This window comes from Panthera leo, chromosome A2 (genome assembly GCF_018350215.1).
Source record: "Panthera leo isolate Ple1 chromosome A2, P.leo_Ple1_pat1.1, whole genome shotgun sequence".
Taxonomy (NCBI): domain Eukaryota; kingdom Metazoa; phylum Chordata; class Mammalia; order Carnivora; family Felidae; genus Panthera; species Panthera leo.
In genome coordinates this window covers 60,752,476-60,778,624 of record NC_056680.1, presented here as the reverse complement: position 1 = coordinate 60,778,624, position 26,149 = coordinate 60,752,476, and the positions used below count along the sequence as shown (strand labels likewise).

Genomic DNA, 26,149 nt, shown 5'->3' with positions numbered 1-26,149 from the left:
CGGCGCTCGGACGCCCCTGAGAGCCACAGGCTCGCGAGAAGGCGCGCACGCAGGCGACGCCCACCGCTACTTCCGCCCAGAACGCAACTCAGAGACTACTCCCCGCAGAGAACGCGCGGGAAAGCGGCCACCACCTCCAGTCACCCCACACATTGGCTAACCCCGCTGTCGTTCCCGGCAACCCGCCTCCCCTGCTCGCGGGCAAGGTTCTCATTGGCTGAGTTCTGCCAGCCGTCCGTCCTCATTGGTCCGCCCCTCCATTCATCCGGCCCGAGCCTTGGAGACAGGCGGAGAGCGGCGCGTGGCCCCGCCCCCGCTCGCACGAAGGGCGGTCCTTGTCGGGGCTGGAGGCCCCGCCCCCGTGTGCCGTGTGCAAAAACAAACAGCCGTTAGGGAGGTGGTGCCGGGGGCGGGGCCGGACTAGAAGGGGGTGTGCGATTGGGCGGCCTCCGGGGTTCAAATTAGCAAGGCGAGCGGGGATTGGTCGGGGCGGCGCGAAGCGGGTCCCGGTTATTGTCCGGGCTCCGGCGGCGGCGGCGGCGGCGGCGGCGGCGGCGGCGGTGGTGGTCGGTGCTGCGGGGCGGCGGCTCGGCGGCGGCTCGGCGGCGGCTCGGCGGCGGCTCGGCGGGAGCGAGGGCGGGAGCGGCCGAGACCATGGTGAGGGCAGCGACCGGCCGGGCGGCGGCGAGTGGCGCTACCTGTTGACGCTGCGCGGTGCCGCCTCGCCCGCCGTGGCGCCGGCGTGGAGCGCGGGGAGAGGGCCCTGCGGCCGGCCTGCGTCCCGGGCGGGTGGGCGCTCCCCGTGTCCCCCGGCGCGGTGCCTCAGACCTGCGTCCCTCCACCAAGCCGCTAAAATTACGGGTTGGCCGCGGGATCTAAAAATAGCGGCGGCGGAGACTTGTCAGCTAGTTGTTGGGATGCTGACGTCGGGGCTCCGGGAGCAGGTGCCCTGCTGGAAGGAGACCCGGTGTCCGGCTGGGAGGGACCCCCGTCCGGCGCTCCCTCGTTCTCCGGGGCGCGGACCCCAAGCCGATGCTCCCTCGGCCCCCGGGACGCGGACCACCGGCCGGGCCCCTTCGTCCCCGAGACGCGGACCCCCGACATGTGTCCCCTCCCTTCCCGGGATGCGGACCCCGGCCGGTGACCCCTCCGCCCCTGGGACGCGGACCCGCGTCAGCTGCGGGAGGTGGACGTGCCCAATCCGGGGCGGAATCGCCCGCTGGCTTCTCGAGTGCGAGCTGACCCGGGCGGAGCGCCGGGCAACTTGGTGGCTGGTGTCCGGAAGGTGACCGCGGCCCCCACACCTGGCAGAGTCGTGACGTCTGTTGTTCTTAAAACCGTGATTTCACGCCTGCCTCCTTAAAAAGCAAATCAGACAGTAAACAGGATGGATTGGACACAGGCTGAAGTTGCCTATGAAGAGTCAATTCGGGCTTTTGCGGTTTGGTGGCTTTGGATTGGTAACTAGTTCTTATTTCCTGATTCGGCCCTGGAGGCACGGTGATTGAGATTTTAGATTCCTGCGCCTGTTGAAAGGTTTTTACATTTTATTCCGGGACAGATAGAGCTGAAACAATTTCTGTACTTGAGGAAGAAGTGGGAATGTGTTGTTATGTAAGCCAAATTCAGAAATCAAAAAATTCTACAAAAATCTTTTTATCGTATATCAGTGTGATCAGAAATTATTAAAACATACAAGGCATCCTGTAGAAACCTAGAGCTTCTCAGTCCCCTCTGTTAAACTTAAATCACTGTCTCCTGCTAAAGTGCTAAATGTGAAAAACATAGGAATTTGTTCTTAAACTTTTTTCCTGCTTCTAATACGTGCCAAGACCTGTATTTTTTTTTTTTTTTATGTCGTTCCGGGAAATAAACATTAAATCACCTGAGGCGTGCAGTTGGGGGGGACTATGTGCAGTTGATTTTTTTTTAGCTTAAAAATTTTAAGAAAAACATTATAAAGGGGATATGCCATTTCATTGCTTATCCTCTGCTTCGAAAATGTAGACCCTTGAACAGCTTGCCCGTCTTGTAAACCATTTTTTTTTTTTTAAAAAAGGGAAACCATAATAGACTTAAATGGTAAAATTAAACAGTCCAAAGAAAACAGTAGTTTCTCTCTCAAGTCAGATTCTTGGTATTCCCCCCCCCCCCCCCCCCCCCCCCCGCCAGAGGCAAATAGCTTTTCTAACCTATTGTGTGTTCTTCTGGAAATCTGTGTGCACACATACTCTGCATAGAAGACCCCATGTTTATGTAAGGAAAAGCTCCCTGCACTGGTACATACTTTGCCTTTTCTACTTAAGAGTTTTGTGGGTGTTTATCACACATATCTTTGTCTCATTTGTTGAAATGGCTGCATAATATTTTCCTTTTTTTATGTAAAAGAATTTTTAATGTTTATTTTTTTTATTTTTTATTTTTTTTAACGTTTTATTTTTTTTTATTTTATTTTATTTTTTTTTTTTCCAACGTTTTTTTATTTATTTTTGGGACGGAGAGAGACAGAGCACGAATGGGGGAGGGGCAGAGAGAGAGGGAGACACAGAATGGGAAACAGGCTCCAGGCTCCGAGCCATCAGCCCAGAGCCTGACGCGGGGCTCGAACTCACGGACCGCGAGATCGTGACCTGGCTGAAGTCGGACGCTTAACCGACTGCGCCACCCAGGTGCCCCTTAACGTTTTATTTTTGAGAGACAGTGTGTGTGTGGAGGAGGGGCAGAGAGAGAGGGAGACACAGAATCCAAAGCAGGCTCCAGGCTCTGAGCTGTCAGCACAGTGTCCAACGCGGGGCTTGAACCCACAAACCCCGAGATCATGACCTGAGCGGAAGTCAGACGCTTAACTGACTAAGCCACCCAGGCGCCCGTTGAGTATTTTTTTTTTTTAATGTTTATTTATTTATTTTGAGAGAGAGAGAATCCCAGGCAGGCTCCGTGGTCAGCACAGGTTCATGGGGCTCGAACCCATGAACCATGAGCCAAAATCAAAAGTTGGATGTCCAACCGAACCACCCAGGCATCCAGCAGGTTTGGTTTACTTTTCATTCATTGATTGACCTTACCAATAAAAAATGATTTTATTCAGGAATAAAAGAGAATTGCAATGTGGGAAAAACAAGCTGTGAGCAAAACTGTAGGCAAGTCCTGGCAGGATTGCTTTTTTGTTTTTCTTGTTTTAAACCTCAACCAGCCAAGTATTTATCTATCTATCTATCTATCTATCAATCAATATGAGAGAATACTAACACACACACACACACACACACACACACACACACACACACACACACACACGAGAGGTGGTGGGGTGGGGGAAGGGCAGAGAGAATCCCAAGCGGGCTCTGCATGGTCAGTGCAGAGCCCAGCATGAGGCTCAGTCTCACAAACTGAGATCATGACCTGAGCCAAAAATCAAGAGCAGGACGTTTAATTGACTGAGTCACCCAGGTGCTCCTATTTAATTAGTTATTTGAGACAGAGTGAGTACAGTTGAGGGAGGGGGAGAGAGAGAGATAGAGACCCAAGTAAGCTTCATGCTCAGAGCAGAGCCCCCCACTTGGGGCTTGATCCCACGACCCTGGGAGCTGAAATCAAGAGTTGGCCCCTTCCCCCTGCCCATCCCTTGCTTACGTACTCCCTCTCAAAAATAAACATATTTTTAAAAATTAAGAGAAAAAAAAGTTGCTCCCTTAACTGACCCACTCAGGTGCCTGAGGTTTTTTTGTTTTGTTTTTTTTTTTTTTTTTACTATCTATTGATAGTAGGATTTGTTTAACCTTTTTAGTATAAGAGGTTCTTTTTTTAAAATATACATACTAAAACTTGCCATTTTAGCCATCTTTAATGTGCAATTACTGATGTTAAGGACATTTAACACTGTTATGCAGCCGTCACTGCCAGTCACCTCCAAAACTTCTTCCCAAAGTGAGTAACTCTCCATTCCAACCCTGTCTCCAGTCTCCTGCAACTACCATTGTACTTTCTCCCCCTCTGATTTTTTTTATTTTTATTTTTTAATGTTTGTCTATTCTTGAGAGAGTGAGACAGAGCGTGAGCGGGAAAAGGGCAAAGTGAGAGAGGGACACAGAATTCAAAGCAGGTTCCAGGCTCTGAGTTGTCAGCACAGACAGAGCCCGATGTGGGGCTGCAACTCCCCAGCTGGGAGATCATGACCTGGGCCGAAGTCGCCGCTTAACGACTGAGCCCCCCAGCTGCCCCCCCCCTTCTGATTTTTGACTAGGCACCTCATATAAGAGGAATCCTACAACGTGTCCTTTGGAGACTGGTTTATTTCACGTAGCATCACATCTTCAGTTTATCTGGCATAGGGCGTACCACAATTTCCTTTATATAGCCGAATGCTGTTCCATGGTGTGTGTACACCCCCTTTTGTTGATCATTAGTTCCTCAGTAGGCCCTGGAGCCCTTTCTGTCCTGAGGCTGTTGTGGACTTGCCTGTGTGTTGCTGCATTGAGTCCTCTGCCGGTTTCAGTTCTTTGGGTAGAGACCCCCAAGTGCAGTTGGTGGGCCGGATGTTAATTCTGCGTTTAATTTTTGGGTTTCTTCTAAGGTGCTTTTTTCTCTCCCAAAAGAGCTAACTTCTTTTTTTTTTCTTAAGTTTCTGCAGTTTTTTTAATGCTTATTTATTTTTGAGAGAGAGAAAGTATGGTGGGAGAGGGAAGGAAAGAGGGACAGGATCCCAAGCAGGCTCCACACTGACAGCAGAGAGCCTGCTATGGGGCTCGAACTCACGAACCATGAGATCAGGACCTGAACTGAAGTCAGAAGCTTAACCGACTGAGCTTACCCGGGCTCCCCGATATGTTAACAATTTTAAAAATCACTACGTTATGAAATATTTCCAGCATGAAAGTTATGTTGACTTGATGAAGATTCTTTGGTGTGAAATTCAAGAAAAATAGGCAAACTTATAGAAAACTCAATTTAAATAAGAATTTAAGGTTTGACATCATATTTACATAAGTTAGTAAATAATGATATAACACATGTATATTTGAAATTGAAGAAAGGGATCACTTACAAATGTATATTTTTTAACTACCTGAAGTAAAAGTGGAGAAAATTGTTTCCCAAATGTTTTTGAAATAGCATTTTCGAGTCTTCATCTGGAGGTTTGTTTGTTTTTTTTTCTTTTCTCTTTCACTTAGGCTGGAGGGAAAGCCGGAAAGGACAGCGGGAAGGCCAAGGCTAAGGCAGTGTCTCGCTCGCAGAGAGCTGGGCTCCAGGTAATTGATGCCGTCATAATTCACGACTGGGTTATTTTCTTCATTGTTGTAATTTAGGACCCATAAATGTTTCATTACTTGCAAAATTATACTTGTACCGCTGACCTTTTAATGAGAGTGAGTGGTCAAAAATTAAAATCCCAATGCAACAGTCTTTTAATTTGGATTCTTCCAAATGAGAACAAGTTATGAAGCGGTGTTAAATGAGCTCTTAAAATCTGTTATTTCTAGATTATAATTATGTTCCTGTTTTTGTTATAAATTGACCCCCATGAAAGTAAGTATGCTGTGATTTGTCTTCCGGGGACTGTCCGCGCCATGTGTGTTCACCCTGAGGCAGACACAGAGCTTGGGGGAGGACCGGGCGGTGCACCCGTCCCCTGGATGTCTCCCCTTGAGCTTCCTTCAGTTTGAGCCAGAGTGATACGCTCAAAACACTAAATACTTTCAAACTTCACGCATTTGAGTTGTTGCAACTTTGATCCACAAACTCCAGTGTTTCTGAATGAGCGAGAACCGCACCTACCTAGAGGAGGAGACTTTGAAACAGGACAGTTTGCAGGCCAGACTGTAAGGTTTGGGTTTTCTTCTTGGCGGTGGCGGGGAGCCACTGAACATTGTGGAGCGGGAGAGTGCCTTGAGCCAGGGGCACCGAGGGGAGGGGGAGGGAACTCCCCCTTGAGGGTGACTAGCTGGGCTCTCCCTGAGCATTGCCGGGGGCAGGGGCGTCAGTGACCGACAGTGACCCTTGTCCGCGAGAGGGCAGGTGATGAGGTCAGGTGACGGAGGCTGTGCCGCGCTTTAGGACTGAGGTAGGCGCACCTAAACCCCGTGCAGCAGAAGGAATAGAAGGCACATGTGTCTCCCGAGAGTGGACAGGGAGGCACGGGGGTTCTATAAGGCTTAGAAGCACAGCATCAGAGGAGTTTATGTTGTAGCAAGAATGCGTCAGGAGAGAAGTTGAAGGTGAGTCATTTGAAGTTCCACCGAAACATTCTCAGGAAAATGTCTCCAAGTTGTAGATTTGAGTCCCCTTTCCAAGAGGAATGATGAAAAGAATTACAAAGTTGAGATCACATGTGTAAATTTGGGAGCTCGTGCCGCAGTGAGTCTGGTCACAGAGGACGAGAGGGGAACGGGGGGCCTTGGGCGGACCCCACATGCAGCCTGGGAGTCCCGGGAAGGCTGGGACCGGCCCGAGGGCACAGAGAGGCTCGAGTCCTCGAGGATTGAATCTAAAAATGGCTACTGGATTTGGCAGTTAAAGTGCCACCACCTACCTTTAAGAGCAATGGCAAAAGCCAAGGTTGGGTTAGAATAGAACAGGTGAGGGGCACCTGGGTGGCTCAGTCGGTTGAGCGTCCGACTTTGGCTCAGGTCACGATCTCGCGGTCCGTGAGTTCGAGCCCCGCATTGGGCTCTGGGCTGATGGCTCGGAGCCTGGAGCCTGCTTCCGATTCTGTGCCTTCCTCTCTCTCTGCCCCTCCCCCGTTCATGCTCTGTCTCTCTCTGTCTCAAAAATAAATAAATGTTAAAAAAAAAATTTTTTTAAATAAATAAATAAAAAGAATAGAACAGGTGACGGGACTTGGGGTGCCTGGGTGGCTCAATCGGTTGAGCATCTGATTTCAGCTCAGGTCATGATCGCGCAGTTTGCGAGTTTGAGCCCCGCATAAGGCTCTGTGCTGACATCCTGGAGCCTGCTTCAGATTCTGTGTCTCCCTCTCTCTCTGCCCCTCCCCCACTCATGCTCTGTCTCTCTCTCTCTCTCAAAAATAAACATTACAAAAAAATTGGAAAAAAAAAAAACAGGTGAGAGGACAGTTAGGTGTCCAGGATTTGCTTTTAAGTTTTGCCTTTGGAAAGGAGAGCAGGGGACGGGCTGGAGTGGGGTTGTTTGCTGTGAGGCTCAGAGGACAGGTGCAGGGGGGAAGGCATGGGGGTGGGGGTTGAGCTGTTGTGGTGCTGGCGTGGCGAAGGGTCACAGAAAGTGCGTGAGAAGGGGGCCGTGGGGGCGACATGCCTGAGGACACATTGGAGAAAGTCTGTCCTCGGAGAGTCCCCAGGAGAGTTAGCATAGCTGTCAGCCGCAGGGAGGGAGCCGGGAGCTGGCCACCCCCCCCACCCGGCTGCGAGGCTGCCCCGGAGGGCGGAGGGGTCAGTGGTCAAGGGTCAAGTCTGGCACCAGCACACACCTGGCCCCTCCTTGGGCTGTGCTGTGCCGGCTGCCCGTCTTCACACACCTGGCCACTCCTTGGGCTGTGCTGTGCCGGCTGCCCGTCTTCAGAAGCTAGTTCCTCAGACCACCCCCCCCCCACCCCCCCGCCAGTCTCTCCTCAGGAGGGCAGAGGTGGGACCTCTAGGCCCTTACTGCAACACACAGGTGCTAGCAACTGTTCCTTGTTAAGTGGGTCTGACTTCTCTGATCCGTGCAAGCGAGTTCACGGTCTGCTCCGCCTTTGGTCTCGCTCGGTAGCGGGCTGGTAAGGCCGTGGTGCCTCCCACCTGGATGCTCTGTCTTTCAGTTTCCCGTGGGCCGCATCCACAGACACTTGAAGACCCGCACCACGAGCCACGGGAGGGTCGGCGCCACAGCCGCGGTGTACAGCGCCGCGATCCTGGAGTACCTCACAGCTGAGGTCAGTCGTGCGCGGTCCCGGCAGGTGCACCGGGTGCGGAGTGGTAGAGCCCACGGGGGAGGGGGCGCCTCCTCGGCACCCAGCCCGGTGGCACCCAGCCCCGTGTGGGAAGGACCTTGATGCACTCATGCTGAGTTAAGGCAGGGTCCGTAGCCCCACGTCTGCAGGAGGTAACATGTGTCCGGTGCCTGCGGTACTCCGCTACTAAGGAAGCGAACCCTCAGCGGGAAGTTTGTGAACTGAAATCATGATCTCTTCGTGAAGATGGGGGGGGAGGGGGCAGAGTTTGCCAGGGTGATGTACATTACACATCCATTCTGATGGTGGAATCTGGTGGAAGAGCAGACGAACCCTCTTCTCTGCGTGGTTGCCTGCGTAGACTGCTGGGTCTTGGCCAGTGTGACATTGCAGGAAGATGGGCTGATTGGGTGAAATTCTTAACACCTGGGTGATGGACCAGCCCCTTGTAAGGAGAACCCCCTGAAGGCTGCGACCACCCCCCATCCCTGTACTGTCCGCCCCAGTCAGGGCAGGATGAGTAGCAAGCAGGTCAGGCGGTTAGAAACAGAGGGAAGTTCTTCCCCGCGATCGTGTGGTGGGGACCCGGACTGAAAGGTGGGAGTTTGGGGTGTGTGTGAACTGTTAATGCCGTCATCTCATTAACTTCATCTGGTCCCTGCACTCCAGGCGGTTTCTACGGTGTTAGGTCCTGAGACAGGGACACGGGGCCTCCCCCCACCCCACCTTCTCCTTCAGCCTTACACCAGTTTGTGTTTGGTGAGTGGCAGACTTTTCAGGAAGGTACACGTTTCATTCATCACGTGGAGGCATATTCTTCTGACTCAGAATGTTCCAGGTCTCATCCAGACTCCCATTTTCTTTATTCCCAGGAACTTTAAGTACAAGTTTTTAGGTTAAGATTAGACCATGAGCATTTATGTAAGCAGTTAACATATTTTCAGGTATTTGTGTTTGGGGTGTTAGTCATAGTAGGATGCAAAGAAAATACTGAAATCTGAAGTCAGTAGCTTCACACTAGGGTCACTTGGAGCTTCCAAAAGATACTGGTGCCCAGATGGGTCAGAGTCTTGGGAGGAAGAAGCAGGGGTCCCCGCTGCTTCTGACATACACGGGGACTTCCCACTGCTCTTTTTAAGCGAGGCTCTGTGGAGTTTTTTTTTGTAGGACTTCCATCAAAGGTTTTATAATGCCAGTATAGTCTGTAGAGGCAAAACAAAACAAATTAGAAATGCAGTTTTTATGGCCAGCTGGGACTTTGGAATTGTTTTAGTTGAAAATTCCCATTCTAGAATAAAGGGCTTCTAGTATATTGCCTCTAGATTAGAGGACCCAGTGATGTTAAAAACTCTGAGTAAGAAATTATTTTTTAAACTTTTCTACAAGTACTAAGAAATAAGTTCCGTCCATTAAGGGCTGGACAAAAATAGACTATGGGGCCATACTGAAATCACAATTTTCCTTGATGTTCGCATTCGGAATCTTGGCTAGGGAAATAGTGTTATCCCTTGCCCTTCTTTCTGGAGAAGTGGGTTCTTGCTCAGGGGTCTAGCTGTCCTGCAGAAAATGAATATAAGAGACCCTAGCGAAGTAACAAGATTCCTATGAAAGCATCAGAAATGTGAAAAAGAAACCCACATTACCGGCTCATATGCATTGTGTGTCTTCTGTGCAGATACCGTACAGGTCTGTGTAGCTATAACTGCAGGTCTGCGCTGAGCCTCACGCACTTGAGCCTCTGATGCATCGTCTCACGGTGCTTTGCAGGTGCTGGAGCTGGCGGGTAACGCCTCCAAGGACCTCAAGGTAAAGCGGATCACCCCGCGCCACCTGCAGCTCGCAATCCGCGGCGATGAAGAGTTGGACTCCCTCATCAAGGCAACCATCGCCGGGGGTGGTACGTAGGATCCCCACTCCCGCCCACGTGGCCGTTGGCCGTTCTGACATCATTCAATCAGTGACCCTAGAACTCATACAGACCTCGACTCCAGGATTCCAGGACTCCAGGAGTGTTGAGTCTGTTACGTTACAGTAAAGGCTCCTTTATATTCTGATCCCAATAAATGCTATGGCCAGATATAGCACTGCTTTAGTTTGGCACATTCCTTGTCTAAATCTCATAAATGATCCTTAAAACCTGGGGTTTTAAATATTTCCCATACCCTTGTAGCGGTGTCTTAAAGATGATCCTGAGAACCTGCTCTGTGTGATGCCCTTGAAAGTCAGGGCTGAGGTGATTGAGTGAGTCAGGGTCAGTGAAGGTGAGATGAACACCTGAATCCCTTCCGGGTCACCTTCGGAGAAGCTCTTGAAAGCTATGCTTCCTCTTCCCCAAAGTCCATAAAAGCGGTGTTTTATGTAGTTTTAGGGGGGTTCCCAGACCTCAAGAGAGGGAGGCCTAGGCGTGGGGTGGGTGTGTGAAGAGGGCCATCGGCAGATTTCATATCTGGGGAGTTGCTCTCCGGGGAGGCCCCGAGGTGGAGAGAGCGCCCGTGGAGAGTCGTTCATATGTTTCCGTTCTCTTCCAGGTGTGATCCCGCACATCCACAAGTCTCTGATCGGAAAGAAGGGACAGCAGAAAACCGCGTAGAGCATTGTTTTAACCAGCCCCTTCCTCCCGTCATTGTACTGTAACCGGGACAGAAGAAATAATGGGGACATGGGGGGTTTTTAAAAAGAGGCAGATGGAAAAGCTTAGACAATTACTGTAGACAAGATAAGAGACATTTGTACGTTCTTAGGCTCAAAGTTTGATAAAGTACCTTTCCACGCGGCAGCGCTTGTGTGGTGATTGGCTAGGTTTCTCCCGTTGTGTTTTATACAAAAACGGAATTGATAAACCATTTTTTACAAAAAGAATTGGTCTCAAAACTGTTCTGTTCGTGACGTGTTGGAAATATTTTGCTCATACTTTGAAATTTTTTAGATTTCAAATCGGTTATTCTATATTCAGGATAATCTGAGAACAAATTGGGAATCTAGATTTACCAGGATTGATACCATATCACCGTGTGCTACCATATCAGTAGGTGCCATCCACTTGCGGTACAAACCGTCGTGTTACACACCCCAAAAGAAGGAAAAACGGCCAAGTAAACCATGGGGCGCCATCAGCTGTGGGACGCTCCCCAATCCAGAGATGCCGGAATAGGAAAACGCATGCGTTTAGGATTGATGACCTAGGGTAGTGGACTCGTCCACTGAGCACTTACCATGGCAGGCCCTGAACTGAGTGCCTTAGTGATCCAGACTTTTACTCCCCGCCCCGCCCCCCCCCCCCCCCGCTTTTATTTATTTATTTATTTATTTTTTTTTTTTCAACGTTTATTTATTTTTGGGACAGAGAGAGACAGAGCATGAACGGGGGAGGGACAGAGAGAGAGGGAGACACAGAATCGGAAACAGGCTCCAGGCTCTGAGCCATCAGCCCAGAGCCTGACGCGGGGCTCGAACTCACGGACCGTGAGATCGTGACCTGGCTGAAGTCGGACGCTTAACCGACTGCGCCACCCAGGCGCCCCCCCCCCCCGCTTTTAAAGATGCAGAAACTGAGGTGCCCAGAAGTTACTTGCTGGAAGACATTTATCTAGTAGGTAGGACTCGCAGGGCTGGGAGACAGGCCTCGATTCAGCAGACTCCGGATCCCACACTCTTACCTGGATCAAAGTTCAGTCTATCAGTTTTCTGCTTTTACTTAAACCTCCAGCTTTTAGTGGTCTTCTGTTGACATAGTAACATCCAGCAGTTGGTGCCATATTTAAAAAAATATTTTACTTTGTCAGCTTTTAAGTAACTTGTAAGGTTTAATGTACCAACTAATAGTCCATCACAAACTCTTTTTCTGCTTGGAAGTCTTCATTAAAAAAAGATCTTTCAATGTTTTATAATCTAGCTCTATCAAAACAAAGCTCTCATTTAAAAAAAACTTATTTTATTATGGAAATTTTCAAAAATACAGAACAATAAAGAGAAGAGTATAATGAACCCCCGTGTACTTACCCTCCACCTTCCAACAACCCTCCTGCGGTCAGCATTGTTCCACCTGTTGGCTCCCTGGTGGGTTGGTTTGAATCCTGTTTCAGGCGTGACTTCCTGCCTTATATCTATACTTAAGTGTGAGTCTCTAAAGATGGGGCATAATCACAATCTTAAAACAGCATTTAATGTTTTATTTTTTAAGATTTTTTTTAAACTTTATTTGGCGGGGGAGGGACACAGAAAGAGGGAGACAGAACCCAAGCAGGTTACAAGCTGTCCGTGAAGAGCCTGATGTGGGGCGCAAACTTACAAACTGTGAGATCATGACCTGAGCTGAAGTCAGACACTTAACCAACTGAGCCACCCAGGTGCCCTGACAGCATTTTATAGTATCTGATCTATTTGGTGTTCACGCTTTCCTATCAATTTGTTTATGGTTGGTTTGAATCAAGATCCAGATGTGTTCTGGATCTTTTTTTATTTTTGAGAGAGGGAGACAGGATCTGAAACAGGCTCCGAGCTGTCAGCAGCACAGAGCCAACACGGGGCTCGAACTCACAAACTGTGAGATCGTGACCTGAGCCAAAGTTGGACACTGAACCAAGTGAGCCACCCGGGTGCCCCTTTTTTTTCCTTTAAGTTTGTTTAACCTCTGCAGTCAGCATGGGGCTCGAACTCACAACCCCAAGAACGAGTTGCATGCTCTACCGACTGAGCCGGCCTGGTGCCCTAGCTTGTCCTATATCCTAGATTTTGTTGATCCCTCTTGTTTCTTTTCTTTTTTTTTTTTTTTTTAAGTTTTTTAAATGTTTATATTCATTTTTGAGACAGAGCATGAGCGGGGGAGGGCAGAGAGAGAGGGAGACACAGAATCCGAAGCAGGCTCCAGGCTCCGAGCTGTCAGTGCAGAGCCCGATGAGGGGCTCGAACCCACAAACTGTGAGATCATGACCTGAGCCGAAGTCGGACTCTCAACCGAGTCCTGTAGGCACCTCCCCCACCTTGTTTCTCTTTAATCCATAGGTTTCTCTTCCCTTTTCCTTACAATTTTTAAAGAAACGGGGTTGTTTGTGGAATTTTCTCAGTTTTACTGAATGCATCCTGCTGGTATTTGAGATGTCTTTCTGTCCCCTAAATTTCCCGTAAGCCAAAAGATCTTGAGGGGTTGGCTTTTGTTGCGTTTTGCTTTTTCACAAAAATAATTCCCAGGTGACACTGTACTCCCTGCGGTACTTCGTCGGGGGGCACCTGGCGCCTGCCATGTGAAAACTGCCGGTTGGGCTGTGCCAGCCGCTCTCCCGGAAGGGGCCTGTCCCAGCATTCCACGGGGGGCGCCGGTGGGGGACACGCTTGCCATCCTTATGCATCCAGAATTCCTGCCGAACTTCTCTTTGATTTACAAGGCAGGAATAAGAAAGAACATTTCAATTTTGGATTCAGTTAGCACGTATTTTGAGGTTTCTGTGTTGAGTGGGCCCGCGATTATCCTGTGAAATTTTAGTAGTTTCCGGAAGCCAAAGTAACAATAGCAAAGAAGGCAAAATAGAGAAGAGTGACTTTTACTAGAGTTTTCTAGGTAATTGCTTCAGATACCGGCCTCCCTTTGGCAGTTGCTTGTGGTGTTCCTAGAATTGTTTTCAGTTTTTTAAAGAGGAATTTTTTTAAGATTATTTTGAGAGAGAGTAGGGAAGGGACAGAGAGAGGGAGAATTCTAAGCAGGCTCCACGCTGTCAGCACAGAGCCCAATGTGGGCTCAAACTCACAAGCCCGAAGATCATGACCTGAGCTGGCCACCCAGGTGCCCCTTGTTTTGTTTTCTAATGGAGAGGAAGTCAAACAGCTGGGCCCTGCCCTCCACCCCCACGGGTGGTCCTTGTTGCCCTGCATGTACCTGTCCCCCACCCCGCTCACGGGCCTGGGCCTGTGTTGAAGTCCGTCCCCTCCCAGACTTCGTGTTCCCTCTGTGGTGCCTTAACAGGTGCCTCCAACAGAAAACTTTTTTTTTTTTTTGAGAGAGAGAGTGTGTGTGTGTGCACGCGCCCTTGGGAGCAGGGGAGGGGCAGAGGAGACAGAATCTGAAGCAGGCTCCAGGTGCTGAGCTGACATGACAGAGCCTGCTTAGGAGTCTCTCTCTCTTTCTCTTGCCTCTCTCCTGCTCACACTTTTTGTCTCTCCAAATAAATAAATTAAAAAAAATATTTTACCATATTTATCACATAATTATTTTATCACACCATATTTTATCACATAAGTATTCATCAATGGCCCTTATTTGCCTGATGTTTTATGCTCTTTATTTATTGAGAGAGAGAGAGAGAACGTGAGTGGGGGAGATGTGGGGGGGCATGAAGCAGGGTCTGAGCTGTCAATGTAGAGCCTGACACAGGGCTCAATCTCATAAACCCTGGGATCATGACCTGAGCCAAAATCAAGAGTTGGATGCTCAACCGACTGTACTACCCAGGCGCCCAGGAATCATTATTTTAGATGCAAATAGTGGTATTTTGGTTATGTTAAAAATGCAAATTCGTATCTTTTAGAGACAAACTATTTACTAGAATATTTGTGCCTATGATATGTCCGGAATTTGCTTCGAAACAATCCAGTCGGAGAACAGGGAGGAGGAGGGGAGGACACGAAACAAGGTTGAGTCTGAGGTAGCAAAAATATACATGCAGACACAGGTGTCCTCAAGTGCCTGCATGTGACATGCGCCAAGTCAAATAGTTAATAGTTAAACGAGTACAAGCTGGGAGCTCACAGGTGAACTGTACAGTTGTGAAAACGAAGACTGTTCCCCCCGAGTTAGGTGGCCAATTGCATGGACGCATCGACCTCTGCTGTCCCCAGACCCTCTTATAACTGCAGCTCACAAGGAAGGGCTCACAGACCCCTGGGACTAGGTCCAAGCAACACAGGGCAGCTCAGAGGGGCTCCTGCTGGTCAGATGGGGGGTGGTTTGAGTGTCAAAAATTGTATTGTTTGTAACAGGTTCAGTAAAAATTCGTGAGCCCTTAGTAACTGGAAGAGGGAGAGATTTGAAATTGTTTTTACAACTACAGAATAATCATTGATCGAGGCAAAGATCGTTCACGGGTGCGAAGGCAGAGCCATCAGGTGAAAGGTCTGGGAACGGGGTTCAGACCGAGGCAAAGTATGGCCCACAGATTGCCTCCTCGCTGGGAAGAGGACACAGTGCCTCCCAGGGGGCTGTCTGGTGAGTTGGCCTGATGTCGCGTGCACCCCCCAGGTGGCAGGATCGCGTACACAGTCACCCACAAAGTCTTCCTGCTACAAATGTGGAGCTTGTGTCTAAATTGAGATTCTCGGCCTAGCTTCCAGTTTACAGAGAATCCAGGAGCTAAATAAGCAGGGGACAGGAACTGGTGGCAGTGGGCAGCTCCAGAATCAAGCACGTTCCTTGAGGTTAACGTCCTGGACCACTTGAGGAGCCAATGACATAGAAAAAAGTGGAGGCCAAAGATCTTACATATTTTTAGTATTTATTTTTGAGAGAGCACAAGCAGGGGAGGGGCAGAGAGAGGGGGACAGAGGATCCAAAGCAGGCTCTGTGCTGACAGCAGTGAGCCCAATGCCGGGCTTGAACCCATGAACCACAAGATCATGACCTGAGGCGAAGTCAAACGTTCAACCTACTGACCCGCCCAGGTGTCCCTAAAGAGTTTAAAAAAAAAAAAGGGGGGGGCCTGGGTGGCTCAGTCGGTTGGGCAGCCGACTTCGGCTCAGGTCATGATCTCGCGGTCCGTGAGTTCGAGCCCTGCGTCGGGCTCTGTGCTGACAGCTCAGAGCCTGGAGCCTGTTTCAGATTTTGTGTCTCCCTCTCTCTGACCCTCCCCCGTTCATGCTCTCTCTGTCTCAAAAATAAATAAACGTTAAAAAAATTTAAAAAAGTACATTTATGGTGTATAATTATAATCTCCATACAATTATTTTTTTAATGTTTACTTATTGAAAAAGAGTGGGTGCATGCATGCTCCTGAGAGCAGGGGAGGGGCAGAGAGAGACAGAGACAGAGACAGAATGCCAAGCAGGCTCCATGCTGCCAGCACAGAGCTCCACATGGGGCTCGACCTCAGGAACAGTGAGATCACGACCTGAGCCAAGATCAAGAGTTGGATGCTTATCTGAGCCACCCAGGTGCCCCTCCGTAGTTATGTTAATAATAGAAGTGACAGTGCGAAGGTCGCCTGATGGCTCTCTCCGGCTCTCTCCCGCCTGGCAACAGCCTGAAACAGGCGGAAACCGATGCACAGAGCAGGGGAAGCGCGGCCTTTGCACTTGCAAGTTCTTGGCTTGGGCCTTTCTTTCCCTCACTTGGTAAATTCTCCAGGAAAGCCACTCGGGACCGATGAGGTCTCATTACACACGCTAACACCATGTTACCAACTTGGCAGCTGGCCTGCCTAACCCTTGGAAAGCTAAGTCGGGCACCGCTCTACTTTGGTTACCTTTTTTTCCAGTACCCAGTGCGGCACATCGGTGTCAGACACTCGGCGGCAGAATACACACAATCAGTGACTAGGCAGGTGTGATCACGTGCTCGAGGACAACTCTAAGTGAGGTTGGGTTGATGAAAGCCTATCACCACCTGGACACAAGCCATCCATGGACATTAAAGGTCACTGCAGTCACCCAGGGGGCAGGGGAAACGGGACAAACCCAGAGGCACAAGCATTTGGTGAAGGAAGCAGCCAGCAGCCCGACAAATTACATTCTCACACCATCAGGACAGAAATGGCTCTGGGTCAAGAGCCCCGGTGGGGAGGGGCCCTGCAGGGAGAGGAGGGTGTCGGGGCTCTAGACAGGTGCCCCTCAGCCTGTGCAACTAGCTCTGGTCACCAGTTTGCAGCCCAGTTAAGGGGAAGGGCCTCTCCTTTGCCAAATCTTACAGCTTGTGACCGTTAGATCTTCGTGACTGTGGGACCTTGAGGGGGCCAGGAGGGGATCACTGGTCCGGGAGAGCAAGGACCGTGGGTCACAGCACCAGGCACCCCATAGGCCAGGGTCTACCAGACTTTGTCAATTCCAGAATTGGACTTTACTGCACACCTTTTGCCCCAATTCTATACCCCCAGACTAAACCGGATCCGAAGACCCTTCCCCAGAGCCTGAGGTCCAACACTCAGTTTTCCCTGCTGATAAACAGCACAACTAGCGTCTCCTAACACCCTTTTCAAACTTCATCAAAACCAAGAAATAACGGGGTCTTAGAAGAGCAAGAGGCGCACATATTCTCCAGTGTTAGAGGGATTCTCCACTTACTGTGGTGCCAGTCCACGTGCCAAGTGCAAATTTGTCCCTGCTCCCCTTAAAGGAGCACCTACCCCACCTGCCCGTGGTCACCACCTCCCTCCCCAAATCCTGGCTCTTTCCTTCCTTGCCCCCACCCACATCTTCAACACCCCCCACCCCAGGACCTTTGGGCCAGGGAAGCAGAAATGGCAGCTGTGGAATCCAGCAAACTGCAGTGTTGCCAAAAAATGCAAGCTGCAGGACCCCCGCGCCACACAAGGACAGACAAGTGTTGTTTAGCTTTTATTTCATGATCATAAACTTCACTCTGCAATCCAGCTAAACTTGGAGGGGAGTAAGGAGAACACAGGACCCGTGGAACTGCGGCAGGAACACAGGGACTCTAGATTTCGAGCAGATGGGGGCGGAAGGGCGCTCTCCCGAGCTACAGAAGGAATGGTCTGGTAGTTAAGATAAAACATGAGTCAAATTTATTAGATTTGTCCACAGTCAGCAATGGTGATTTTCTTGCTGGTCTTGCCATTCCGGGACCCAAAGCGCTCCATGGCTTGCACAATGTTCATGCCCTCCTTCACCTTGCCAAACACCACGTGCTTGCCATCCAACCTAGAAACGAGATGGAGCGTCAGCACTGGTGCCCAGGGGCCACTGAGCCTGCGCTGCACCCCGAGAACAGAGACCCACAGAGCAGTACTGCACCCCCAGAAGAACAGCTGGAGGCCGGGTTGCACCGTCGTCAGTACCAGTTAACGTGAATCAACAGTGAACACCTCATCCTTCTAACAGAAATGGCAACACCATAGGTCACCAGGAGTCAGAAGATTCTCCAACTCCTGTCAAAACTCCCGAATTTAGAATGGACCCCTAAAAAAGGGCCAACACCCACAGGCCAAGGAGATCTAAGTACTACTCTTTTGTAGTTTGCTGACTTGCTCTTTAAGTCTATTGTTGTTAATTACCTCCACCCCCAACCTGGACACAAAGGGGTGCATGCTCTGCAGACAGAGCCGGTGGGCACCCCACAAGTACTGGTCTTAACTACTCAGTTCAGCGCCCCGTTGCGCTATGCTCGGTATCTTGCTTTCTCCACGGACCCCCATTTCGGCTTTCTCACATACTCCTACGCTAGAAACAAGGCCAGGCTGAAGCGGGCAGCGCTCCTTGCTGCAGGGATCTGCCCTTACCACTCGGTCTTGGCGGTGCAGATGAAAAACTGGGAACCGTTCGTGTTGGGTCCGGCGTTCGCCATGGACAGGATGCCAGGACCTGTGTGCTTCAGGATGAAATTCTCGTCGTCAAACTTCTCCCCGTAGATGGACTTGCCTCCAGTGCCATTATGGCGTGTGAAGTCACCACCCTGTGGAGTGAGCAAAACCTGTCACTTCTGGCAACAGCGTCAGAAAACAAGCCAAGTCTGCAGAGACCTAGCTTCAAACTCAAGTTTAAATGGACTAGAAGGTGAAGCCGGACCAGACTGGCAGAAAACAGCTCCCATGCACTCATGCTGCGTTCTCCTAGCTGTAGCTCAAGCTCAAGGACCACCACCCAAACCAGAGTCCATGAATTTCATACCTGGCACATAAATCCTGGGATAATCCTGTGAAAGCAGGAACCTTTGTAACCAAATCCTTTCTCCCCAGTGCTGAGAGCACGAAAATTCTCTATTAAGAGACAAAAACATTGGTCACACACACAACTAAAATCCAAACAGGTAACGGTGAATTAGACAAGAGAACTAACCTGCTGTCTTGGGAACTTTGTCTGCAAACAGCTGTAAGACAAGAGGAGCATTACTTCACCACCTCTGCCCCCCACTGCGGCTCACGGAGTCGGGGGGGGGGGGAGGTCCCGGGCACGAGCCCACTTTCTCACCCTAAAAGAATGCTTCTGCAAGAACCACCGGCCCCAAACCAGAGCCGCTACCTGAAGCCTCGGGGCCCTGTAGGGTCGCGCAGAGTAACAGAGACCGCCCCCCCCCCCCAATCCAGCACCAGCCAGGGCTCCACCCACGGCCGTGCAGCCCGTGGGGCGTCTCCCACGTGCCCCCGTCCCCCACCCGAGCACGACTGCGGGAAACCGGCGAGGCTCCCGCAGAACCCCTCACGCGCGTGAGGGGCGCGTCCTGGCCACACACGAGGGGACGAAGCCCGTCCGCGAGGACAGCTGCTTAGGCCTCCACGAACCGTTCCGAACACGTGCGACCGAACCCTCCCTCCGGCTGCGGAGCAGGCGCCGCCATCTCAGGGCCGGGTGTTCGGGCCCCGCGCGGGCGTACAGCCCACTCAACACAGTAATCCGCGGGCGTCCGTCTCAGCCCGCACCCTTTCCGCGCGTGAACGCCACCCCCTCCCGGCCGCCCCGCCCCCGCCCTTCTCGCGGGGCCGCCCGAGCCCCCGGAGGCGAGCGGGGACGCGCACCCCGAGGGCCGCGGGCTCCCGGGAGGCGGCCGAAGGAAGGGGACCGTTAGGCGCGGGCGGGGCCGGCGTCGTCTGCGCGGGGCGGGGGCGCCGCTGGCTTCCGCCGGGCGGGGCCGGGCCCGCTTCCGCAGTGCGCCCGCCGCCGCCCCCCGCCGCCCGCACACACCCGCGGCCGCGCCTGCGGGCATCGCCCTCACCCAGCCCCCACCGCGACCCTGCGCGGCCCAAACACGTGCGCGCCGCCCCGCCTTTGTCCGCCGCCGCCCCCGGCCTCCCAAAATGGCCCCTCGTCAGGAAATGGCGCCACCCGCCGCCCGCGCCCCCCGCCCGCCGCCGCCCCGGAGCCGCCCGCGCCCGCCCGGCACACCCCGCCCGCCCACCGACCTCGAAGGAGACGCGGCCCAAGGGCTCGCCGTCCACGGCGATGTCAAAGAACACGGTGGGGTTGACCATGGCTAAGAGGCGCGGGCGATTCCGGGGCAGCGGCGTCTGCAAGGCGGCACGAGCTCCGCCGCGGCCTCTTTTATAGCCGCCCGGGCCCCGCCCACGGCCGGTCGCGCGCCCGGACCCTGGCCAATCGCTACCGCTGGCCGGTCGGAGTGATGGTGTGGCTGGCCTATGAGCTGAGACGGCGCCGGCGGGGCGGGCCGGCGGCGCGCGTGCGCGTTGGCGGCGCAGGCAGGTTCCCGCCCGCGGGCTCCGTCGCGGTACTGCGGCGTGGGTACTGGGACGGGGGCCGGGCGCGGGGACGGAGGCCCGGGGGACCGGCGGAGCCCGAGGGCGCGCGGGGAGAGGGGTCTGCGGCGCGGGCGGACCCACGCAGCCCGGCGATCAGGGCGTGTCCCCATTGCGCAGAGGGGGCAACTGAGGCGAACGCAGGCCTCAAGGTCGCGCCGCCCCGCCAAGGTCGCCCGGTCCCGGGTGACCCCGCTACCCCGCGTATATCTGGGGGCTCGCGGGGGGGGCTGGGACATCGCCTCTTCCGCGCACGGGAGGTGCCGTCGTCCCCGTCTGAGAAGTTACGAAATGCTTCCAAAATGCCCTACTTTCCATAAATATCTTGCTCAGTCCGTCTGAATTTTCTCCAGCAGGAAAACGTTGACTCGAGAGCCTGGCAGACTCGTACCTGCAAAGGCGCTGTGTGCTCTTCCGCCCTCCTTCTCCGTCCTTCTGCGCCTCTGCGCTCCCGCACGTGGGGGCAGGACTGGGCCGCGACCCCGGGCGCCCGGGAGCGCGCCCTGGTCAGCCCCCACGCTCGCACGCCAGCGGTGACCCGGTTCTCTGTGCGTGCGGAGCCCGGAGGAGGGACTTGACAGGTTCTCGTCCGCCCCTGAGTTGCAGTATCCAGAGCATCATCTGGTTTCCAACTCGCTTTCTTCTCCGCACTACCGGGGAAGCCTTGGGATGCGCCGGGTGTCGGGCATCCTGCATCCCAAGGGTCGCTAGCTGCCACCAGAGCGCACCTGGGCTGGGACTTCGTGCCCCCACTGACACACGTGCCTGAGGAGGCTCCGCCGTGGGAGGAGCCCGCCCCGGGTGTCCCCAAAGCCAGAAACTGCTCCCCCCGTCTTCCCCCGCCCCCCCCCCCCCCCCCCGCGCCCTTCTCACCTGGTGCTCCGTGACCTTGAAGCTGCTCGTTCGTTCCCCTGTGGCTGAAAACCAAACGCCCAAGGCCCTGAGATACAAGCGCCCTGCACTCCGGTCCTTCCTCCACGCTGACCCTTGCAGCAGCTAGGGACCTCTCCTAAGAAAGGAACGAGTGTGTGGATGAGAAAAGAAATCAGCCCGTGTGACTTACCTGGAGCCATTGAGAGTCCTGTCCTCTTGTAACCGGCAGCATCATCAAGGCCACTGCCTAATTCAAGAAAACTAACCGCTGGTGATTTGTTTCTGGGGGAGCTGGTGTTGTAGGGAATCCTTCATTATTACCCTTACCTGTTGAACTGGACTTTCTAACCAGCAAAGGAGGGGCAGGCCCAGAACCTCAGGAATGTAGGGCTGTCCCTACGGTGCTGGGATGAACCAGACTGAACTCAGCAGGGCCCAAAGGGACGGGCAGCCTGGGTTCTGTACCCACAAGCGCAGTGCTGTGGCTTCGCTCCTACAGCGGGTTGTAAACAAAACTTCTGTCCAGAGCGTCTCTGAGCAAGAGAAGTTAATAGGGGGGAAATCAGGGCATTGAAACATCCAGAAAACAGACAGCTTTGGAAGAGGGTGACTCACCTCCCTTGTGCCTCTTGCCCAGGGGCGGGCGTGGTCACCTTGCATCTTCCGGGACCACTGGTGACTTCACAGCCCGCCATCTCAGGGCTTCATCCAGGGTGAACTTTCCGTGAAGACACCCTCCATCAGGCAGGTGTCCGCACCCCTACTGCTCCCTCAAGGCATTCTCCAGCCCTGCCTTTCCCTGTGAACTCCTCCACAGATTACTCCCATGTCAAAGTTCCGTGTTTGATCCTGTGGGGTTCCTTGCACATGTGCCATGACCAACCTCCTCCGTTCCCAAGGCTCAGATCATCAGGAGGCTTCTAAACCTGCCCCTAGACCCACAGCTCACTCCACAGTTCCTACGGATCCTCCCTGCTCACCAGGTCCTCCCCATGGATGAGTCCCTCACAGAGCTCTTCCAGTTCCCTCTCCAGGCCACAGCCTAGGCTGCTATGCTACCCTCCTCCTCCTCTCCCTCCTCCTCCCTCCTCCTTTCCCTCCTCTCCCTCCTCCTCCCCCTCCCTCCTCCTTCCCCTCTTGCACCTCCTGCTCCTCCCCATCCCCCCCTTCTCTCCTTCCACCTTCCCTTCTTCCTCCCCCTCCCCTTTCTCCTCCCCCTCCCCCTCTCCCTCCCCCCCTCCTCCTCTACCTCTCCCTCCTCCTCCCTCTCCTCTTCCTCCTCCACAGGCTTGGTCTCTGTGCCCACAGCTACAGCTCCTGCTTGGCCTTGTTTGCAGCAGCCTCCTGACTGATTACTGGGCCCCAGTTTTTCCAGGGACTTCCAGGATGCTTATTCTCAAAACCTTCTGCAATTGTAACTCCTGTGCTGGACGGCCTCTCCCGGGTTCCTGGTTGCCCACACTACCGAGCGTGCCCCACAGCAGCCCTGTCTCAGCTGGCTCGCCTTCCACTCTTCTCTGGCCGCGCTGAATTTCCCCACACTGCTCCCTGTGTGTGCAAGGCTCACCCCTGGCCTGTGCAGGGCCTCCCTGCTCCCCGCCAGCAAAGCTCCCCACTGTGCTTGGTCCTTTCTGGGAAGCTTTCCTGAGCTCTCCCAGAACTGGTTGCTTGAGAACACCGTGCAGAATCAAAACTCAGCAAAGATGCACTGAGCTAACACATACACGAGGTCAGCCCTGGTGCGTGTGGTGAGAGCCTGGCACTGAGGTGTCCCCCCAGGGGGCTAGTCAGTGAGTTTGCATACCCCGTGGTCACTAGCACCCCAAGCTGTCCCTGCTCAGGCTCCAGGATCTCGGATTCACAAGCCGCAAGGACTCGTGCTCTGTGGTGGCTGGCATTGACCCCATGGAGGAGGCAGGGCGCCCAGCTCGGGGCTGCAGTGCCCAGCCCACCGCTCGGGTCAGGGCGCAGCAGCAGCAGCAGCAGGTGGGGAAACCCCACCACAGTGGGTCCTGTGGGAATTTATCTCTGTGCTGAAGGTCACAGGCAGAGCACAGCTCCCGGTGCCCTCAGTCAGGAGAGCTGTGCGGGGGACACCTCTCAGCAGGCACGCCTGCCCCCCAGAGCAGCTGGGCCCGGGAAGGCCGCGAAGGCACCATGGGGCAAGGTTGACCCAATACGGAGAAGATGTTTATGGATCTGACTGAGGCATCATGCATAAGGGTGCTTTGGGAAAGAGGAAACAAACACGTGGTCCGTGCGTCCCCTTCCAGTGAGGACAGGGGGCCCTGAGTGGGCTGCTGGCAGGAGCCGGGCCCGGGACAGTCATGCTGGGGTGGCCACAGGCCATTATCGCTGGCACCGACCTTGGTTAGGTGTTAGAGTATGCACTTGTTTTTCTCTTTGATGTATGTACCTACATGGAATTCACTTGTGTTAAACATACAGTTCAGTGAATTGTAGAAACCAGAGCTGTGGGGCGCCTGGGGGTGCTCAGTCGGTTGAGTGTCCAACTCTTGGCGTAAGCTCAGGTCATGATCTCTCTGTTCCTGAGTTCCAGCCCCATGCTGTCAGGGCAGAGCCTGCTTGGGATTTTCTTCCTCCCTCTCTGTCCTTCCTCTGCTCCGCCTGCTTGCGTGCTCTCTCTCTTTCTCTCTCTCAAAATAAATAAATAAAATTTAAAAAAGAGAGAGAAATCAGAGCTGTGTAGATCCCGCCACAATCTAAGATTAGAACATTCTCTTGGCTCCAAAAAGGACCTTGTGCCCATTTTTAGTAACTCCCTGTTCCCATCCCAAAACTGCATTTTCAAATGTGAAGTTAAAAGTTGACTGAGGGGCACCTGGGTGTCTCAGTTGGTTAAGAGTCAGACTTTGGCTCGGGTCATGATCTCATGGTTCATGGGTTCAAGCCCCACATCAGGCTCTGTGCTGACAGTGTGGAGCCCACTTTGGATCCTCTGTCCCCTTTTCTCTGCCCCTCCCCTGCATGCTCTCTCTGTCTTTGTGTCCAAAAAAAAAAAAAAAAAAAAACCATTAAAAAAGGAAATATTTGAAAATTATTAAAAACAAGTTCAAATCTGCTATACTCACAAAGATACTAACATGGTTTCTAAGCTAAAGAGTTATGTTCTAAAATGACAACTTTAATAAATGAGATATCAGCTGTTACGGTAAAACAAAATAACCCCGAGTCCTTTTCCTACATAAAGAAGCCCCAGGTCCCAAATCGCCAGACAGGGGCCCCGGGGACTCTGCTCTTCCCGTCCCTCAGGCTCAGGCCAGTCACCTCAGGGGCCTCTCCGCAGCCCCCAAGTTCACGTTCTTCATCCGACTGCCTGCTGGAAGACTAGGAAGGGGAGAGAAGGAAGAGGCCAGAAGGCTGGGAGTGACGCCACCAGTCAGGCCTGTTCTCGGCTTCCCCGGGAGCCCGCCCAGCTGCTTGCACCCTGGTGCAGGAATCCGGGAAGATGAATGTGTGGGTCCGGGCACGCTGCCCCCCCCCCCCCCCCCCCCCCCCCCCCCGCCTCCTGCTGGTGAGGAGGGAGCAGGAGCAATGCTTTGGGTAGCTGGCTGGCCAGCGGCAGAGGGGGGCACAGGCCGGGAAGTAGCAGGCGATCAGAGCCAGGAAAGCAGCACCCGCTGCCGCTGCCAGGGGAGACGCCCCAGCCCATGACGGCCCGGCGGGAGGTGGGGCGGGGGGGGGGGGGGGGGGCGGGAATGCAGCTGCTGCCTCCAGAATCGTCAACGCGATGGCGGGGCGGGGGCGGTCCATCTGCCAGTGGAGCCCGGATCACGCAGATCTCTGGAGGCTGCTGCTGTCTGGAGTGTGCACACAGCCTCCCCTGGGCCAGGTGGGAAATGTCCCCGGCACAGAAAGGGGCGCAGTACCCAAAGCAGGGCAACGAGGCCCAGTTCCTTCAGAATTCTGGGGACTGTCAGGGCCCCCCAGCCCCATGACGCTGCTGTTTTCCCCAAGGGCAGAGAAAGCTCAGGGAGGATGAGAAATTTCCTGAAGGCAGCACAGCCAGCCAGAGGTAGAGCCAGGGTGGACGCCCATTCTCCCTGACTCTCTGCTCGGTGCTCATCAGCAGGGCTTGGCTTGAAATTAAAACAAACAAAAAAACCTTGGTGGGGCGTCTGGGTGGCTCAGTAGGTTAAGAGACTTCAGCTCAGGTCATAATCTCCCAGTTCAGGAGTTCGAGCCCCGTGTCAGGTTCTGTGCTGACAGCTCCGAGCCTGGAGCTGCTTCAGATTCTGTGTCTCCCTCTCTGTCTCTGTCCTTCCATCGCTCACACTGTCTCTCTCAAAAGTAAATAAACATTACAAAAAAATTTTTTTTAATAAATACAATTAAAAAATTTTATCAAGGATTTCGAGACAGGGACAGCAGAGTGTTAAAGCAAATGCAAGTCCTCTCTGAGAACCCCCGGGCCACATGCACTGCCTTTGGCGACAACCTGTCAGTCCCTGGGGGGCTCCAGACACACATAGCTCAGCTCTCTTCCAAGAGCCGTCACTAAGTGCTCATAAGGAAGACGGTGGGGGGTCCAGGGGACCAAGGAGCTCCCTGAGGCACAGGTGCTCAGGGCCTGCCAGAGTCTGAGGGAAGACCCGGGCCCTGAGAGACCCTCCAGGACAGGGGCTTCCCAGTAAGATCCCAGGAGTGACCGTGCATCTGCTGCGGGGAGCCGTGAGTGGGGCCCCGGCCTGAGGCCCAGGCATGTTGGCTACCAGAGCCTGAGACTGGAGCAGGAGGCCTGGCAGAAACCAGCCAGGTGAGCCTCACACCAGGTAGCACCTGGGATTCGACCGAGAGCCAAGTCCACGCAGAGGCTCAGGTCCCAGAGACTCATGGTGCTCTGGGGGCAGGGGGGCACCAAGGGAAACATGGGGTGTGTCGATTGCCAGCTGGTGGCCCTCTACCGTTCGGGGAGATGAAAGAGAACAGAGGGCCACTGGTCAGC

The 26,149-nt window shown here is 53.3% G+C and overlaps 2 protein-coding genes across 3 annotated transcripts; one reads left to right on the top strand and one right to left on the bottom strand.

Moving 5' to 3' along the window:
- Positions 1 to 609: 609 nt before the first annotated feature.
- LOC122205176 (histone H2A.V) lies at positions 610 to 10,765 on the top strand. 2 transcript variants are annotated; one of them, XM_042913328.1, is made up of 5 exons: positions 610 to 657; positions 5,172 to 5,249; positions 7,775 to 7,888; positions 9,674 to 9,803; positions 10,435 to 10,765. In XM_042913328.1, exons 1-5 carry the CDS (start codon positions 655 to 657, stop codon positions 10,494 to 10,496), a joined length of 387 nt encoding a protein of 128 aa, XP_042769262.1. In that variant the 5' UTR covers positions 610 to 654; the 3' UTR covers positions 10,497 to 10,765. The 2 variants fall into 2 exon arrangements, with proteins under 2 accessions (XP_042769262.1, XP_042769271.1); XM_042913337.1 differs by lacking the exon at positions 7,775 to 7,888.
- A 6,840-nt stretch (positions 10,766 to 17,605) lies between these two features.
- Positions 17,606 to 20,091, bottom strand: PPIA (peptidylprolyl isomerase A). Its single transcript, XM_042927559.1, has 5 exons — positions 19,960 to 20,091; positions 18,899 to 18,929; positions 18,731 to 18,819; positions 18,343 to 18,515; positions 17,606 to 17,764 (listed from the first exon to the last, which is right to left on the bottom strand). The coding sequence occupies exons 1-5, from the start codon at positions 20,026 to 20,028 to the stop codon at positions 17,632 to 17,634; spliced, it is 495 nt and encodes a 164-aa protein (XP_042783493.1). The 5' UTR covers positions 20,029 to 20,091; the 3' UTR covers positions 17,606 to 17,631.
- Between the last annotated feature and the right edge of the window lie 6,058 nt (positions 20,092 to 26,149).

Coding starts and splice junctions, on each gene's coding strand:
- LOC122205176 (XM_042913328.1), top strand. Junction 5,250..7,774: donor CGCAGAGAGCTGGGCTCCAG/GTAATTGATGCC, acceptor TCTGTCTTTCAG/TTTCCCGTGGGCCGCATCCA. Junction 9,804..10,434: donor GGCAACCATCGCCGGGGGTG/GTACGTAGGATC, acceptor GTTCTCTTCCAG/GTGTGATCCCGCACATCCAC.
- PPIA (XM_042927559.1), bottom strand. CDS start 20,028: ATGGTCAACCCCACCGTGTTCTTTGACATCGCCGTGGACGGCGAGCCC. Junction 18,930..19,959: donor TGGGCCGCGTCTCCTTCGAG/GTCGGTGGGCGG, acceptor CTTGTCTTACAG/CTGTTTGCAGACAAAGTTCC. Junction 18,516..18,730: donor TCCCAGGATTTATGTGCCAG/GTATGAAATTCA, acceptor CTCACTCCACAG/GGTGGTGACTTCACACGCCA.